This window comes from Etheostoma cragini, chromosome 5 (genome assembly GCF_013103735.1).
Source record: "Etheostoma cragini isolate CJK2018 chromosome 5, CSU_Ecrag_1.0, whole genome shotgun sequence".
Lineage (NCBI taxonomy): Eukaryota > Metazoa > Chordata > Actinopteri > Perciformes > Percidae > Etheostoma > Etheostoma cragini.
The window spans coordinates 11,235,803-11,253,533 of NC_048411.1; the positions used below are offsets into that span (position 1 = coordinate 11,235,803).

General features: G+C 41.5%; 1 protein-coding gene across 2 annotated transcripts in view; it reads right to left on the reverse strand.

Moving 5' to 3' along the window:
* The window catches only part of LOC117944715 (netrin receptor UNC5C-like), a 177,403-nt gene extending 160,199 nt beyond the window's left edge, over positions 1 to 17,204 (reverse strand). For both annotated transcript variants that reach the window (XM_034871786.1, XM_034871788.1), the window contains exon 1: positions 16,769 to 17,204. In XM_034871786.1, the coding sequence (XP_034727677.1) occupies positions 16,769 to 16,886 (118 nt within the window). In that variant the 5' untranslated portion in view covers positions 16,887 to 17,204. The remainder of the gene's footprint in view (positions 1 to 16,768) is intronic.
* Positions 17,205 to 17,731: the final 527 nt, after the last annotated feature.

Here is a 17,731-nt window from a genome sequence, read left to right on the forward strand (position 1 = left end):
CTTCAGAGTCTCGGTGTCAATTCAAAACATCTTCTTGATTCATTACTGGGTGCCAACACATTTTGTAATTCTCCTTTCACAGTGCTTTGGCACGGAAACAAATGACCAATTTCCATTTTAAACTATCATTCATTATTCATGGCTGCTTGTAGGCATTTTAGAACGGCATAACCTTGTGTAATATCAAAACAGCTGGGGATGAATGAAAATGTACAGAGCTCAATGGATTCTTTGGAAGAACGCAGGATAGCACACCATTAATGTACCTGAATAAAGCTTATGTTATTCATTTTGAAGACATATTCAAACAGTTCAGTTTGCCACTTATGGCATAGCAGTAAAATCATTTCATTTGTACATGAAAACCTCAAACCTAAAGTTTGGAGAGCAACTTTTATTTCTGCCTTTAAAAGATTTGCCTTTGGGTTGATCTGTAAAAACAAAAGACTGAAAAGGGAAATGTATCAATAAATGCTCAAACTAGAGGCAGTTTGATATCTGAGAACTAGCTCTGGAATAAATAGCTCTGAAATGTATTCATTAGGCCACCCGTTACCCTGATGTGCTAAACATTCCTTTGACTCCAACTGTAGCTCGCGCGATGCTGCAGTGATTTTTATAGATCTGTTGAGATGTGCAGATAAGAAATATGACTCCTGAAGTGCCTTGAAATTCAACATGTTGCTCTTCCCTTTTCCCTTCCTGAGTTTCCCCTGCATTTGATCTGCTCCTCTCTTCTTCCCCACCTTCTTTTAGCAACCGTCTCATCTTTGTTCTAATGCTTTCATATTCTTTGTCTCTTTCACAAAGTTCTGCCTCTAGTCAGTGTTGTCAAACACCGCAGTAACTATTTACTTCTCAATAATTCTTTCTTCCACCCTCGCTTTCTTCTCAATCCTTTCCTCTATCCACATGTTCTGCAGCCTTGACTGAGCTTTGACTTCTAAACTGCCAAGAAATTAGTAAAAAGAAATCTTGAGCAAGAAATCTTTCTTGCCCGCAATAGTTCCTCCTTCTCAAGGCTAGCCATAAACACACAAACGCACTGCACTAATCCACCAAGTCACAATGGCACATATAAAACACACACACACACACACACACACACACGCACACGCACACAAATGCATTTCCAAAGCAGAAGACAACAATCAATGTCAGGCAGTCACAGTTCAATAAGCAGACTAAACAATGTCGCTCCATTATTACCGTCTTGTGTAACCAACAGCACAAGAACACTGGGAATCAATACACAGCCACGCGACAGGGTGTGTGTGCGTCTAACACCCAGGAACAGCGTGTGTGTTTGTGTGTGTGACCCACTCAATAGAGCAGCTAGCAGGAAAAGGTCCTTGATGATTAAATGTCCACTTAAGCAGACGTCCAAGACATCTGTATGTGTGTTTGCTTGTGCGTGTCTGTGCTTGTGTGCGAGTGTCTGTGTGTGTCTGTGCTCGTGTGCGAGTGTCTGTGTGTGTGTGTGTGTGTGTGTGTGTGTGTGTGTGTGTGTGTGTGTGTGTGTGTGTGTGTGTGTTTTAAACTATTTTATGTATCCAAAAAGGGGCCAACAGTAAATCTGCCTTGATTGATTTTCTACAGGCAACACTTGGTCTACAAAACCTAAATACAATTGGTTTTGTTTCCACAGATTAGAGGGTCTTGTTTGGAGTATTGACTGGAGTAGGGAGGCAGGGGAACCCTCGCCTGAAATAACACTTTAAAAAAGACTGAAGTTCAAAAGGCTTCTCAGCTGTAAAGTGGTACTTTGTTTTTCATGAGCCCTCTGATCCTATCAACACAATACTATTGAAACCCTGTGACATTTCTTTGAGGCAATACTTCTGCAACCATTATGACATTTACAGTACTACAATTAAGACTCTAACTGCTAATGGAACTTTTAAATGCAAATGTAGCGCATGTGTTTGGTCCCTTGTCTTGTGTCTGTCTGTGTGTGTCTGTACGTGTTTGTGTGTGTCTGTTTCTGCATGTGTTGTTCTGACTCCCCCACCTCCCGTCTTTCCTCTCTATGTTTATGGCCCTGGGACGCGTTCCCAGGTCTTGGTGCATTGTTAGTTATTTGTGTGTCACTGTGTATAAATTCAGAATATACAGTATAAAAGAAATTTAAAAATGTATCACAAAATAGGAAAAGATAGCAGATCAATGATGGTGTTTTTTTAAGGATCAGTTTAACCGAATTTCTTAATAAGAAAGCAAACAAAACTAGTTTCTTTTCTTTGCCAAGGTTTTTAAGGCCTCTCAGCAGTGTCACCAATATAGTGGAGGTGAATAGAAGTTTTGTTGAAAGAAATATTAAACAAATCCGACAGCTCTTGGGAACCATTTCTTTAAAGACTGTTTCTTCTGTCCGATACCGGTTACCACAACTTGGAATTGTGGTAAAAAGCACAAATCTTAGAGATGCACATTTTAAAACCAATAATAAAAAATAGAACTATATGCATGGTTTGAATAAATAGACCCTATAATAGAATTCATGATATCATTATTTCAATATTTTCCTTACCTAGGCTCTTCACCACACAGGTCACTACAAACTCTGTAAACCCTGATGGCACCAGTCTGTCTAAGACTCCGAAGCATTTTGTTATCTTTACTCGGTGCTCTGTAAATAATTAACCAAATACACCTCCCCTCCTCTGCTCTAAAGACCAAAAGTGATGGAACTGAAAGCTTTAAGGACTTTAAGGACTCTACAGCAGCACAGTGTGGAGGAAACTATTCTGGGAAGGTGAGAGCTCCGCTTTTCCCTTGAATCCTGCCACACAAGTGGAAGATTGAATGAAGAGTGATACATTTGCTCTCGAACACTTAAAAACTTAATGCTGTGCTCTTAATCACTCGCTTTTGCGCATATACAGAAAATCACCTTCATAAAAGGCAATATTGTGTGGAGTAATGGAGACATGCATAGCTGTCTATAGCAGGCTCTGTATTTTGGGTTCTTTTGCTAGATGGGATTTCAGGATAAAAGTCAAGGTACGGGACTTGCTGCCTGTTCAGCAGCAGGTATTGTTTCTGTTTCATGGCTGAACGAGCACAGCAAAACACTGTAGATCTTTCTACATAATTAGAAAAAGTAACAGAAACTCCGAACTGACAAAGTTTCTGAAGTTTCTCATTAGCTGAGAGTAAACTTTTGTGAGTTGCAAGTTGACATGGGGCCATAATGGCAGCCCTGCCCTCATTTTCTGACAAGACCTCAGCACTGAGCAGAGATAAACAAAAACCCTGGAGGGGCCCAGAGGAAGAAGCAAGACAAATAACCACGGCAACAATACAAGGATTTGGAAGAGCTAGAGAGCGCCGTGGGCATTGTCTGGCTTTAGTCAGCTACTTTCTCCTTCTTTTGAAACTGTTCCTTGGGTGTGAGTGACATTTCTCAGATCAGAGAAGAGGGAAAAACACTTCAAATGTTTCCGCAAAGATTTCCTCCTTGTGTCTTTTGTTTAAAGTTTAAATACCCCTTTCCCCCAGGAAGGAAACAGGGAAGGAAGTAAGGAAGGAAGAAAGACATGAGAAAGGGGGAGAGACTCGGACCAAAGTGGAGAAAGATGAGAGGGAGTAAAGGGGAGATGGACACAAGACAGTAAAAAGAAAAAGATTAACAGAGTGAGAAGAATAAGGAGGGAGGGTTCTTGTGATGTGGTAAAATAACCCTGCTGTGACAGTGTGACATACGTCTCTAAGTCATTCATCTGCTCACTGAAATCAAACGCCCATGATGTCATTGGTACAAAATGCTGAATATATAGCTTACAGATGCACATTTCAACAAGCAACAATGGTACAAGTGTGTACAGCTGGTACAGTTGCAACCAATTTATTATTCAGTAGATGTTCAGGCTTGATGTGGCACGACTGAAAAGCCAAGATTGGTTATGAAACCATGAAAAGACTGGAGACAAATATGCACATGTTAAGGCAACATGGTCAACCTTTTTTCTTTTTTTCTTTTTACATGGCATAAGCGTGACAATAAATCGCCTGTTCACTTTAAATTCCATGTAAATTTACCCTTAAAAAACAAGATAGAAGTTGGAATATTATTGTTCATGTAAAATTAACTTAAATCGGAATTTATTTGAACAATTATAATTAAAACTTGTGGTGTTTTTAAAATAGACAAAACCTTAAGGGGTTTACACAAATGTACACGTTTTACACAATTTTAATCAAGCTAAGTTGACTTATCAAAAGGGAGCTTTCCAAAAGATTAGCCTGATGATGTCATCAAGGTTATTTAGTTTGATGAAAGACACTATCCATTTGCTTGACCCATACTAGAAACTCAAAGTCAAAATATCTCAGCTGCTTTGATTTTGAACCAGTTTTTTTTTATCTGTCTCTTGTGAGTTCCCCAACTTTACAGTAGGCTGTACAAGTGGAACACTAAATAACTGCAATACCTCTTTAAGATAAGTTAACTTATTGTAAGCCCAGGAAATGTAAAGCTGCTATACAGTATCACCAAATTATGACATCCAAATTGTTCAAAGATATCTAGTTTAATACCAGAATATCAATACTAAATTGATGTATATATTATATCTAGGCAACCATGATATCTAAAAATGAGCTTGAGAACATTTGGTAAAAACGTAATTATGCATTAAACGTTGAGGATAATGGTTTTCTACAACAGTACAGGTGGTTTTTCCCGCCCTTCTGAAAACAGCCAGCTGCCAAAATATCAGACATGGTCCAAGTAAACGACAGGATATGCCAAACCAGCTACTGCATATGGAGAGACAGTGTCTACCCACACTAACTGCCAAATTAACCATTCAGAGCATGTGTGTGTGTGTGTGTGTGTGTGTGTGTGTGTGTGTGTGTGTGTGTGTGTGTGTGTGTGTGTGTGTGTATGTTGGCTGCCCTGTCTGGAAACCCCTTGTATGCAAGTGTCCAACAGGGCAGAGACACTTGTCCCTTAGTATCCTGTGTGTGCGGGTGTCTGCAGCGTGTGTGGGTGTATGTGTTCTCCCAGTATTGGCTGGACAATTGAGCCACATGTCATTGGACAGTGGGCCAGTTTGTGTGCTGAAAACCGTTACAACACCAGCTGCGCCTCGGGGAGATGATGATGGCAACAGAACAAATAAATAAGCAACAACGTCAGTCTGAGGTGAAAGGTTGAGTCCAAAACGCTCTGAAATGAGCTGCATCACAGCCTGTGATATGAAACATGTGTGGGTCATTGGGATCTTTTGATATATTAAATTGAGTCCTTTGCTAAAGTAGTTGTGTAAAGTGCTTAGCTTCACTGCTCAGGAAAATATATTCGAATAAATTGTTATTTTTTTGTGAAAAGACAGCTAAGCTGGGCCTTAGTTTCCTTATCGGCTCACAACAAAGTGTGTGCGTGGGTCCCAGAAGTTACTTGAATGATACAAAACTACAGTAAGAACTCGCACCCACAAACAATAATTCACAAACATTTAGCCAAAATGCTAAAATACAAAACAGATGACCGATTTAAAAGGCTTAGGTGGTTAAATCAACACAGCAATGCATTTAAGTAAATTCAATGTTTAGGTAAAATGTGCTTACTTTGAATTTGAATGCAGCCTCTGTGGCAGACATGCATTTTCTTCATATAGGAAACTGATGACCGCATTTTGAAACCAGTACCAATTTGTTTACAAAAGATTAAAAAAATGAAAAAGATAACATGCATTCATTAGAACTTAATGATACTGGATAACAATATGCCCACAGCCTCCTGATCAAAAGCAGTGCTGCAACAAACAGAATACACAGAGCGGTCTGCATAACAGACTCCGTTGTTTACAACATCCCTGTAGAACTGTAAATTATATGGGAAAAGTCTAAGGCAGGACACAAAAGGACACAGTTCCATATGCTGCATTACTTTACTCTTTACTTTTCCCAGTGGTAGTTCCTTAAGAATAAAGTATACATACATACGCAAGAGGAAACTGTCTGTTTCTTGGGTCCTTTGTTCCACTTTTCCATGCTGTACCATTAAAAACCTTCTCTGAGATCAAGCATGTGCCTGTGACGTCCATGTAAAATTACATTTAGATTTCATCAGTTGTCAGATCACAGCAGGGAGCGCCAGTCTCTATCTTCCAATGACACAGATAATTATGTGATTCCTCAACATTTCATGAACAATATTTCTGATCAGATGTAGTCCATCCTTTGACGTAATGACATATAATCAGGCTAGCTTGGAGGAAACTAAATGATGTTGTGTAATATTTGGTCCAGACTATTGAGCATGGGAGTTATACCAAACCCTGACTATGGACACATTCCTTCATGTCAAATACTTTTATTTTACCATATAGTAAAGGGCTGTCATATCAAAAACAGTTTCGAATTCAAATTACTTCCTACAAGAAATTGCATAATGACCTACATTAAACATTTTAAAAGATTATTTTTGGGGGTTTTATGAACAGGAAAACTAGGTAAGAAAAGAGAGAGAGAGGGGGGAAGACATGCAGGATATCGTCAAAGGTCGGATTCAAACCCTTGACCTCTGCGTTGAGGCATAAGCCTCGAAGTATATGTGCTGCTCTACCCACTGACCAGTACAATGGACAAAAAACAAGCAATGAAATCCAAGACTACCATGGTACCTGTCAGGAGCTTTGAGGCTTATAGAATCCTTGGGGATGAAAATACAAAATACTAAAAATACTGAAAATAAAAAGTAATTTTTAGGGTTTCTTTTCAATAAACCAATAAATACAGCTTGGAGAGCCAGAGGGCACAGGTAACAAGTTGGCACACACACGTGCACACACAACTCACATGCTTGAACACACACACAAAGTATGTGTGGGAGAGAATCGATGAAAACAAGGCATATCTGAAGCATGTTATAAACAACTGCACAAAACAACTCAGTAGGTCTGTACATTTTTAGCTGCATTGCTGAGTCCCAATGCTGAGCACCGATAATAAACCCTGACTTTCACTCAGAGGTTGGGGAGACACTGCAGGAGAAAAGATCTTAAATCTCTCAATCAATCAAAAACAACAATAAAGCCTTAATCCACTGACCTCATCATCACCCTATTTAAAGTAATACAACGCAGAGGTCAAGGGTTTGAATCCGACCTTTGACGATGTCCTGCATGTCCCTCTCTCTCTCTTTTCTTACCTAGTTTTCCTGTTCATAAAACCCCCAAAAATAATCTTTTAAGATGTTTAATGTAGGTCATTATGCAATTTCTTGTAGGAAGTTACCTAAAAATGAATATCTGATTATCTGCTTATAAAGTTATACAACTTTGTGGCTAACACTTAAATTTCTCGAAGAAAGCCACTGATTAAAATGATTTTAGTGCCATAACTGGAACATTAGCAAATGGAAATTATTTTTAAGTTTTTCTTCAAAAGTGAAGTGCCCAAAGTCTGTGTGCATTTCCTTTCAATATGATATCAATACCAGAGTGACCTGTCATGTTTTATTCATATTACATCTTTTTTATTTCACTCAATATTAAAGTGATTTCCCATTAGGAAAACCTAACAGAGACATTCAAAAGCATGCAATAAACACAAGATATGACGTCCACCCACCATTGCAATGTAGAAGTCAACGTGCAGGAAAACAATCTAATCTGTGCAGTCTGACATGGGCAACAAGTGATGAATCAGTTCACTTTGTCTTGTGTATCGTTTCATACAGAAATTTGTGTAGACATATGCGACCAAACCCCAGAAAACAGGCCGATAAATTTTCATCATCAAGTAAAAAAAAACAACTATACAACTGGTGTAGCATAGACAAAACTATTCTTCGGACTTGTTAGCCCAACTGACTCACAGACCAATGCAAGTTAAATTAATTAATGTTAAAACCACAGTCATTACACACAGTCCACGGTTCTTTTAGTTCAAGGTTTGCAGGGTGATCCCGGGCTCCTTGACCAAGACAATGAACCACAAGTGGCAGGCCAGCGCCTTGGACGGCAGCTCCTCCACCAGCGGTGTGTGAATGGGTGACTGAGAGGCCGATTTCAAAGAGCTTCATCCGCTAAAGTAGAAAGGTTCTATGTAAAATGTCCGTTTAAAACAGATTTTCCTATGCTTTTTGTCTAAGTGACTGATGGGAACAACAATCTTTGAAATTGGTCCAGTATTAAGCAAGATCACCACAGTCGGCAGTCAGCGAGCTACAATGTAAGTTATTGGGCAATTACTCAACTTAAATTAACGTCCACAAAAGTGCTTGTTTTTCCACTGACAGGCTCCGATTATTATTCCATGTGACTGACAACATTATGGAAAGAATTCCCACAGAGGTCGACCTTTCTGTTAAAGACTCTGTTAAAGATCGTTTTTGTTTTAAACATAAAAACGTCTCAAGCTTTGCCTTTTAGGATGATTACTTGAAAACTTGTTGGAGTTTCTTAGAGAACTGTTTTTTTGTTTTAGCATTTCTCACAGCCTTGCTAAACCTGCACTTTGGCTCTTTAAACCAGTCCCTGTCTGCACTACTGAACAGCCTCTCAACACAGGCCCAAACAATTTAAACTCCCCCCCCCCAATCTGGCAGGAGGCTATGGTCCGGACCAAAACCTCGCCATAAAAACAGCTCTCTCCCCCCCGCAGTCAGGCTCCCCAAAAAGGCCCTCCCAGGGTTGTCATGTTCTTTTGTGCTCAATATCTGACCAATGAATACTTACACCTTGCCGTTTTGGACATAATCTACTTATAAAACCAAGTCTTAATCCCACAGTATCTGAGCTCAAAGGACCTAAATGGGGTGATGAAAACACCGAAGTGCCTGTATATTCATTCATTCCCTTTTCACCGCTTTGTTTCATCAAATCTCGTCCCTCTCTGTGATTAATTACTAACCCTGCAGTCTTTCCCTATCTCGCTTCCACGGTTGACGTCCCTATATCCAAGTCACTATATCTTTCTCCCTCCCACTCATTCAGCTTTGCCTCTGCTTGGCTCTTCTGATTCCCTGCTTCTTTTACCTCTATACGCTCACTTTTTCCCGCAGAACAAAAGATTTCAGGAAGCAAGCTTTTCAGTGGAGAGTCATTATTCTCTCTCCCTTCTCCACCTACAGTGCCGTCCTACCTGTGCTCTTCTGGGGGAGGAGAGGGAAAAAGCACTGTGCGCATGGCTAATCCTGGAAAATAACAATGTGATATTTCATCCACAGACATATACACACCTCACACACACACACACACACACACACACAAACACACACCGGACACACAGACATGCTTTCTCAGCAAAGTACTGCCCATATTCATTAGCCACTTAGAATGCTGCGCACAAATGAATCAAAGCAAACTGCTTACACGTAATCTTGTCACCCGCGGAGTAAAATATAGTGGATTCCTTATTACAGCTGGTGTGGAGCCAAAATAAGTGAATGGACTTGTTGTACCATATGTTAGTCCAAAGTACACAGTGTGTTTGTGTGTGACTTTGCACCGATCATACACAATAAAACGTAACTGAATGTAACAGCTTTTGTCGATTTTGTGCATTATTTCCTGTGTGTGTGTGTGTGTGTGTGTGTATGTGTGTCCATTGTTTTTCGTAAGCCTACACAAGGTAAACTACAGTAAATTACATCATGTCTACAGCAGGAGAACAGGTAACCAAAAACCTTTTTACAAGACATGCTTAACCGTTTTTCATGGCATCCTACAGAATAACAATGTACTCTTTTCAAAACAGGCAAAACTGTGTGTGTGTGTGTGTGTGTGTGTGTGTGTGTGTGTGTTTGTGTGTGCGTGCTAACACATGTGTGCAAAGTGCAGACGTAAGCCTAGGAGGTAAAACGTTATAGTGGTGATTATAGTAATTATGGTTTCAGGTTTGTGCGTATTCCTAGAGATGGACCACTAGATTACCAGACAGTTGTGGCACAGAGAGAGAGTGCGGGGGGATTTACTGTTGGGGGTAAGGGTGGGAGGGGTTGGATTGAGGGAGAATGAAAAAGAGAGGAAAAAATGGCAAGAAAAGTGGGGATGCGGAAAGGACAGCACAAGAGGAAAAAAGAGTTACAAAGGCAGGGAGAATATAGTGACGAAAGATATGAAGAAGAGAAAGACTAATCCTTCAGGCGGCTGCCCAACACCGCTCCACAAGCTTGCTCGCACCCTCCTCCTCTCCCCAATCCTCTCTCAACCAGTTCTAGGGCTTTTACAGTGCAGCTTTGTTTCCTATCAAAAAGAAGCATGAATGTCAAATTCTCCATCAAAAAAAGAAAAGAAAAAAAAAACACTTTCCCCTGAAGTTCTTTTTCTTCTCTCACTTTATTCTCCTTCACTCTCTTCATTTCTCTTAAGTTGCTTCTCGTAACCTTGTACCTACTTTGTTTTTCTCCATCTCTCTCGCTCCCCTCCATACAAGACAAGGCCCATAACAAGCTTTCAGTGGAAACAAAAAGGAGCAGCCTCGCGGACCCCCTGCTGCGGCACGTCGTCTTTTCTCAATGGCAGATTAATTACATATTCATGGTGACACAAATAAGGCTCTCTTGCTCCGACACACAAACTCACCACTCAGCCAAAGCACCCAGCACCCATCTGCTGGTCGTGTGTCTGTACTCAAGGAATTGTCAAGGAATTGTACGGCGCACACATGCTTAGAAAATGTGTTGTCTTTGCATTTGTGTGTGTTTCAGGAGCAACAACTGTGCAATGCTGCGGTTCATTAAGGTTTAGCATGCATGCATATCAAAAAATATCTGCAGCCTGTTTTTAATATGAGTGCCACGAGCAAAAAATCTGGCGTCACAGCAGATTGATATTTTGGCATTAATCCAAACAAAGTGTCAGAGACAGACACAGGAAGGGACAGGGGGATTAAGCTGAAGAGGTAGAAGTTGGTTTCTTTACACACAGAAGAAGTGTCTCCCGTAATCGCTTGTCTTCAGTAAGTGCAGTTTGCTAAACATTGTGTTTTGAAGCAAGTAAACTAGCCCAGGCTATTTAGTATCAAATAAAAAGAATATATAGACCATGAAAAGCCTAAGCTGTTGGCTGTGGATAGAGGCAAGGCCTTAAAAAAAGATACGGGGGAGATTTCAATAGAGAGCAGCTGGCACGGTGTGACACTCCATTTCTCTGTCTGTCTCCTTCCTTGTTTCCTTCCTTTTTTCCTTCCAACTATGTGTATTGGAACAGTGTGTGTGTGTGTGTGTGTGTGTGTGTGTGTGTGTGTGTGTGTGTGTGTGTGTGTGTGTGTGTGTAAACCCTCTCCCTCCCTCTGGCTAAGTGATGGGTTTTTCACCATGTTTCTGTGACCAAACACATAATGTCCCGCTGGTCTTGGGCCCCGTTCAGTTGCAAAACAATATGTCCACTGTTTGGGCCACACTCTAATTAAACTGTGTAAATCTAACTAGAGAAAGGGAAAGAGTGGTGAGAGACAGTAGCAGAAGAAGAGAATAATAAAAGGGCGCTAAAAGTGAGTGAGGCAAACAGAACGTCATAGGTAGCAGTTGGGAAGAGGAGAAAGCAGGAGAAAGAGAGTGAGAGAAATGGGGACAAATGACAGGAAATAGGAACTGTTGTCCAATGTCTAAAGATGGACAAAAGAAAAATCACTAGAAAAATCTGTGGCCTGCCACTCAGTGGCATCGGTTCACTCAGCTAAACTGCTTATTATGGGAATCAAAGACGCCCAGTTTATCCGTGTGGTAGGCTGCAAAAAATAACAACAAGAGAAGTCATCTCAAATGTAGCTTCACAAAATAAAACTGATAGGATTTTGACGTGAACTACTACTAATAAAAAACCTCCGGCTATTTTGTGATAATGTGAACTTGTTCCAATGATATGATCTAGTGGCTCCTTAACTACAATACTGCATTGTGTTTCTATGATAAAGAACATATATTAACATAACTTTAGAGGTAAGGAAATAAGTACATCTAAATGTGGGAATACAAATTTTGCAGTGCAGGGCTGGTACCAGTGGGAACTATATAGTAGGCCATTGATTGGGAACAAATAGTGTTCTCTCAGAACACACACACACACAAACACAAATACACACAAAGCCTGGAAATGAGAGCCCCAAATGACGCCTTAGGTTTCACAGGCCATGAAAAATTCATAATTCCAGATCTTTACATGAAACTCTAGAATGAATTAGGCCTAACAGCAGGAGATGCTGGGAATTGGATTCAGAACATTTAGCTTCTCCTTTTGCTTTTTCCTCTCGTCTCTAGCTCAGCTCTCTCTAACACACACACACACACACACACACATTCTTATGTTCCGTCCTGGGTTTTCCCTTGCGGAGAGTGAGAGATAGAAAATGGTGAAAGCGGTGTGACGCACTTTGTCGACACAGCCTTTTGAAAACCACACTTCTTCTAAACTGGATTTCATCTCTGCTTTCCTCAAAGAAAAACATGCCTGCAAAAATTCTCTGCAGCTACACAAACAACCCATGTTCAGGCTCTTGATTTTTGAAATAGGCCGAGCAGTAATTGCTATGCGCTCCAAGTAAACCGTATATAAGACACACACAACACACAACTGTAGGTCCAGCATTTTTACAGTCCAACAGGAAGTCTGCTGAGAGAGTGAATGGATGATCATGCGAGGCCGCAGGCAAGAAGAGAGGAAAAAAGGTCAGTAAAATCCATTCGGCAACTAACAGAGGATGCAGACTGAAAGGAAAGAGATAGAGAAAAGGTGGCTGGAAAAATGTCTCATGACTGGTCACACTTAAAGTAAGACTCTTTTAAATGTGCGGATGAGTAAGCAAGGAAAAAAAAGAAAAATTAAAAAGGCAGAGAGGGTAAGAGAAATCTGCCATCACTAGGCTACCAGCAGGAGGGTCTTCTATACAAAACAACCCCAGACACAATCAAAGACTCCCTTTCATAAACTCCTGTGAAGGCCAGTCCGAGCGCACACACACACACACACACACACACACACACACACACACACATACACACACACACACACACACACACACACACACAAAGAATGCAGACAGAATGCAGAATTGTTTGACCGCAGAAATATCTTGCTGTGTGTGTGTGTGTGTGTGTGTGTGTGTGTGTGTGTGTGTGTGTGTGTGTGTGTGTGTGTGTCAGTCAGCTTGTCAAGTCCTAGTGGAGTGATCAAAGCTGGTACAAACCACCCAGAGAGATCTCTCCCTTCCTCATCCATTCATCCTCTTTCTATCTCGCCCTCTCTCGTCCTGATACAGAAAAAGCATCAAATTTACCACATAAAACCTGCTCGGCCAATCCCATTGTGCAGGCTGGAGTAGTGCAGCCAATCAAATTGGCCTATTTAGTTCCAATAATTCCCAGCTGTCCCCCTACAATCACTGAACCCTGGATGGCTGCAGTGCACCATGGGACAGGATCAGAGCATAATGGGAGACAGCATGGGATCTCTGGCCATGTGATACCATGTCAGCTTTGCTGGAACCCCGTTATGATGCCAAGTTGACAAAAAATCACACAATCTCCCACGTATAGACATTCTGGCACACATGTTCACAGAAACACACACACCACAGGAGTTCTGAGCACATCCATAAGCTGCCAAGTTCATAAACACACCCTCGTACGCCGCTCATTTTAGCACTTTCAACAACGCTGCACCACCGGGTTCATACACATGCACCTACACACCTACACACCAACATCCACCTATGCAGATACACAAACATGAACATTAACTCGCACTCATTCTAATGTTACACAGAGTTGTTTTAAATCAACTTTCAATTCAAGAACATATATTTAAACAATAAAAAAGGAATCTAGAATAAATGGTTGTGTTTAAAGAAAAATTTTTTAAAGAAAAGTGCATCGCGCTGAAACACAAGCCACATAAAAATGAGTGTCTGTAACCAGAATCCAACAGCCAAACCGTGGAATCTAACATGACAGGGACTGCAGGGGCCGTAAAACGCAGAAACACACCAAATGTTTGACTAACACCGTATAGCAGCTGTATCATAGAACCCGGCTACACCGCAGCTTAGTCATCATAATAAACAAGGGGACTTTTCAGACTTTGTAGAGTGATCTTGACACCCATTCATTCCAGATCAAATGTAAAGGGGCTTAGCTAATGGCTTTTTAATAGACCAAGAGACTTGAGGGTGGGGCTTAGTGTGAAGGCGGACACATGCACTCAAGCTGGCATGAGAGGATCTTAACTAACACTCTCCTCTCATTGTAAGGGCACGTGTGTGTGTGCGCACAAGTGTGGTTCCGCACGCAGGAGACGTTTCCATAGTCTGCAAAGCTAGGAGAAGATATCTATATGCCAGATTAAATGACTAAATGCTAAAAAAAAGTTTAGAATTAAACGCTTAGAACAGACCTGGATGTAAAGTAAAACTACTTGGATTGAATCCATTATGTGTGGGATAAGTGTACTTGAAAAGGTTTTGAATATTTCGGGGTACTCATCATTCATCATTATTAAATTTGTAACCTCATCAATGCCAGCATCATTCCCACAAACATCATCATCCTAAAAAATCATTAGACACAAACTCAGCTATTATACGTCCCAAACTATACCCACGGCGACGTTAAACTGGAGGCAACAGCTAGCCATAAGACACTTAATGATGCAACAGCAGAAATGTTTGGTTATAGCAACTATTTTTATTTCCCATTCAAAGACAATAAAGGCACAGACACAAACACAGTTTGTAATTTGAGGGAAATCTCTAAATGAATGGACTCGGAATCAAATCCAGCACCGAGGCACTTAGAGGATCAGTTCTATACACAAAGCAACCCACTCCCCACAGTTAGGTCACCGTGTGTGTTTTTCCCTGTTCAAGAGAACAACTAATGGAGTGACTCCTCGCACACAAAGAGCCAACTTCGGAAACATGAGTCAAGTTGTTAGGAGCAGAAAAAATAGACAACGTAGCAGACAAGCCCAAACTAGGAGGGAGAAGAGAAATATAAAGTGCACTGCAAACTGCAGATTTCAGGAGTGTGCGAGGAATTTTTCATCTGCCCGAAAAGCATTTTAAAAACAGTTTTAAATTCCAGTTATGAGATTTGTCCAATTGAGTCGCATGCTGGTGGCAAAGTGCAATTCATCAGAGGTGGGCGAAGGCCTACTCAAATCGTGTCCCTAAATTGCAATGTATTGATTTAACAGTAAACCAATAGAGAACGCTCATAATGAATATTGGTGGGTTTTGCTGAAATGTTGTTCCCCTGGGCAACGAGAGAAAGGTGGCAGCAACATCATGTCCAATTACTGCCAAAATTCAGGACAAACCTTAGGCCAATCAGTTATGTCGATACCAATTTTCTGACTGCAGTCTAGTGTGGACTGGGCAATTTACTGTAACATCTAAGAGGCCTTCAGCTAGAATATTAGCTCTATAATGGAGGGGAAAGATTAAAGCAACACCGAGGCCTGGTAGGGTATTACAATATTATACTTCTAAACTATAATAGGGGATGAAACCCACCATAGCTGCCTATTGTAAAGGTCAGACTTACCAGGTTACTAAGGCCATACAGGAGACGGGCCGAGTGAAGCAACTTGGTAAAACAGAAAGGTCAGACATTATAGCTTTTGGATTAACATGAGGTTCTTCTGCCTGAGTAGGGGCATGAGAGTGTGAGAGAGAAATGTGTTGACTGTCAGCATATTGTTACAGCAGCCAATCACATTCTGGATCTCACGGAGCTCTTAAATGGAAATGAAATGTCTTGACGTTTTAAAGTTCGGCTTCTTATTCGGGCTTCAGTCAGCCTGCAACATGCACAGCCGCTGTGTTGCTGCCTGCCACTCAGGAGAAATACCCGTTAACATTCCTAGTAGGCTTCACTTGGGGCTTGTAGCGGTAATATGGTAGTAACACATAATAAACACTTATGATTTCAAAAGCCCATGCTATATTTGAGCTCTCTTGATAAGATAATGACGGCGAGCTGATGACATTGTGGCATTTTAACTGCAACCATGATGTTTGCAGCACATTTCTCCTGAGGACTCGTGTTGTTGTTGTTGTTGTTGTTGTTGTTGTTGTTGTTGTTGTGAGATTTGTATAGTTGCTGTGAGTGTTTGGGACTTCTGATCAATTTTCCGATCGGAGCAGCGAAGCGTGCGTCGCCTCCACAGTGCCAAGGGCTCTGCAATGAGACGGCTAAACGTCGAGTCCAAGTCCTGCCCTTCACTGTTTCATCGGCATTTAACGGCAATAAGATGAAAATGCAGTAGATTACATTTTGAGTTGATGTGCCCATTTCTATTTCAGACAACAAAAACTACTGCGATGTCCATTCAGACAGGGACTTCGGGAGTTTTTGCACCCACGTTCCGTGAGCTATATTCACCTGATTCCCAATAGCGAGTCCGGACTACATTTTCTCACACATTACTCATTTTGTATTTACCATACATTTTCCAATCCTCCTAAATGAATTAGCCCATTAGTCGTTCCGCGAGTTTTACCTTTCAGTTGGCACCGCACGCTTCAAGCACGCAGGGGAATGCGCAGATTTGGTCTACATGGTTTACACCTTGGGAAGCTGGCCGTAAAGCATCCACTCATCAGCATCTGCTCAATTTAAATGGAAATACGGCACACAAAAAGTAAAGCTCCTATTGGCAAGAGCTACTTCTGCCCCCCCGCCTCCTAACAGGCATGCCGCCACTACACCGCTCCGCATCTCCATCTCGGCCGTGAAGGAAAGCTTTCGTCGCTCTAACATGTAAGTAGCCTATTAAAAAAAAGATGTGAAAGAAGACGCGCTCTCCAGCCTTACCTTGGGCGACTCCTTGGTGTACGAGCACTAGCAGAAGCAGGATCCCCGGCGTGGCGCACATCCTCACCAAGCTGCAACCCCCGTGTCCTATTCCACTTCTCTGTCCACTTTTCCCCATTACAAGCAACGCGTAAAACACATAAACAAATACACACAACTCCTCGGTCCACGGTGGGGGAAATAAGAACCCCTCTCCACCTCGGGGTCTGCTGATTAATCAAACGAGTCCAAAACCAAGAAGGTCTCTATAGCCTGTAGTCCCGATGTCGAAGTCCGTCTGTAAAGGCGCAGGTTAAGCTGTGAGAAGAGAGAGGTGGTGGAAACAGCCACGGGGTCCCTCACTCGTGTCAGCGGCACTGCTGCCTTGCCACTTAGCTCTGCTTTCCTCTCCGCGCGCTCTCTCCTTCTCCACTCTCTCCGTTTACGCAGAGACAGAAATGCCACCGCCCTCTGGCTACCATACGAGACTGTCTCCCTCTCTCCTTCACTCCGCTTTCCTCTTCCCCCTCTTCTCAACAACACACATAAAATAACAGAACACAAATTAATTTAACTCTTAATCACAAACATTTTTGTCGTTAGATACATTAAGGAAGTAGATCCTCTATCACTCCTTATCCTATAATCAACCACACTGTCAATAACCCCATTGCATTCCTTTTACAGACTTTTCCAGTTTTTTAAAAACTTTTTCGGGATTGTTGTTTTAACTCCTGGTTGTATGACTTGGTTATGTTATACAATAAACTAGGCAGGCGTCTTTTTTTATCCATTACATCTGTCTACTGTTTGCGCGTGTACGCACGTGCGCGCGCGTATAAATTGCCAACTGTGTGGCGCAAACCAAGGAGCCACGTTTCTCCGAGAGCTCACAGACTGCCCCCTGACGGCCACGTGCGTTGGACCTGCAAAAGGATGCACTATGAGAGGTAAATCTCCACAGCAGTGAATCCGCTTCAATAA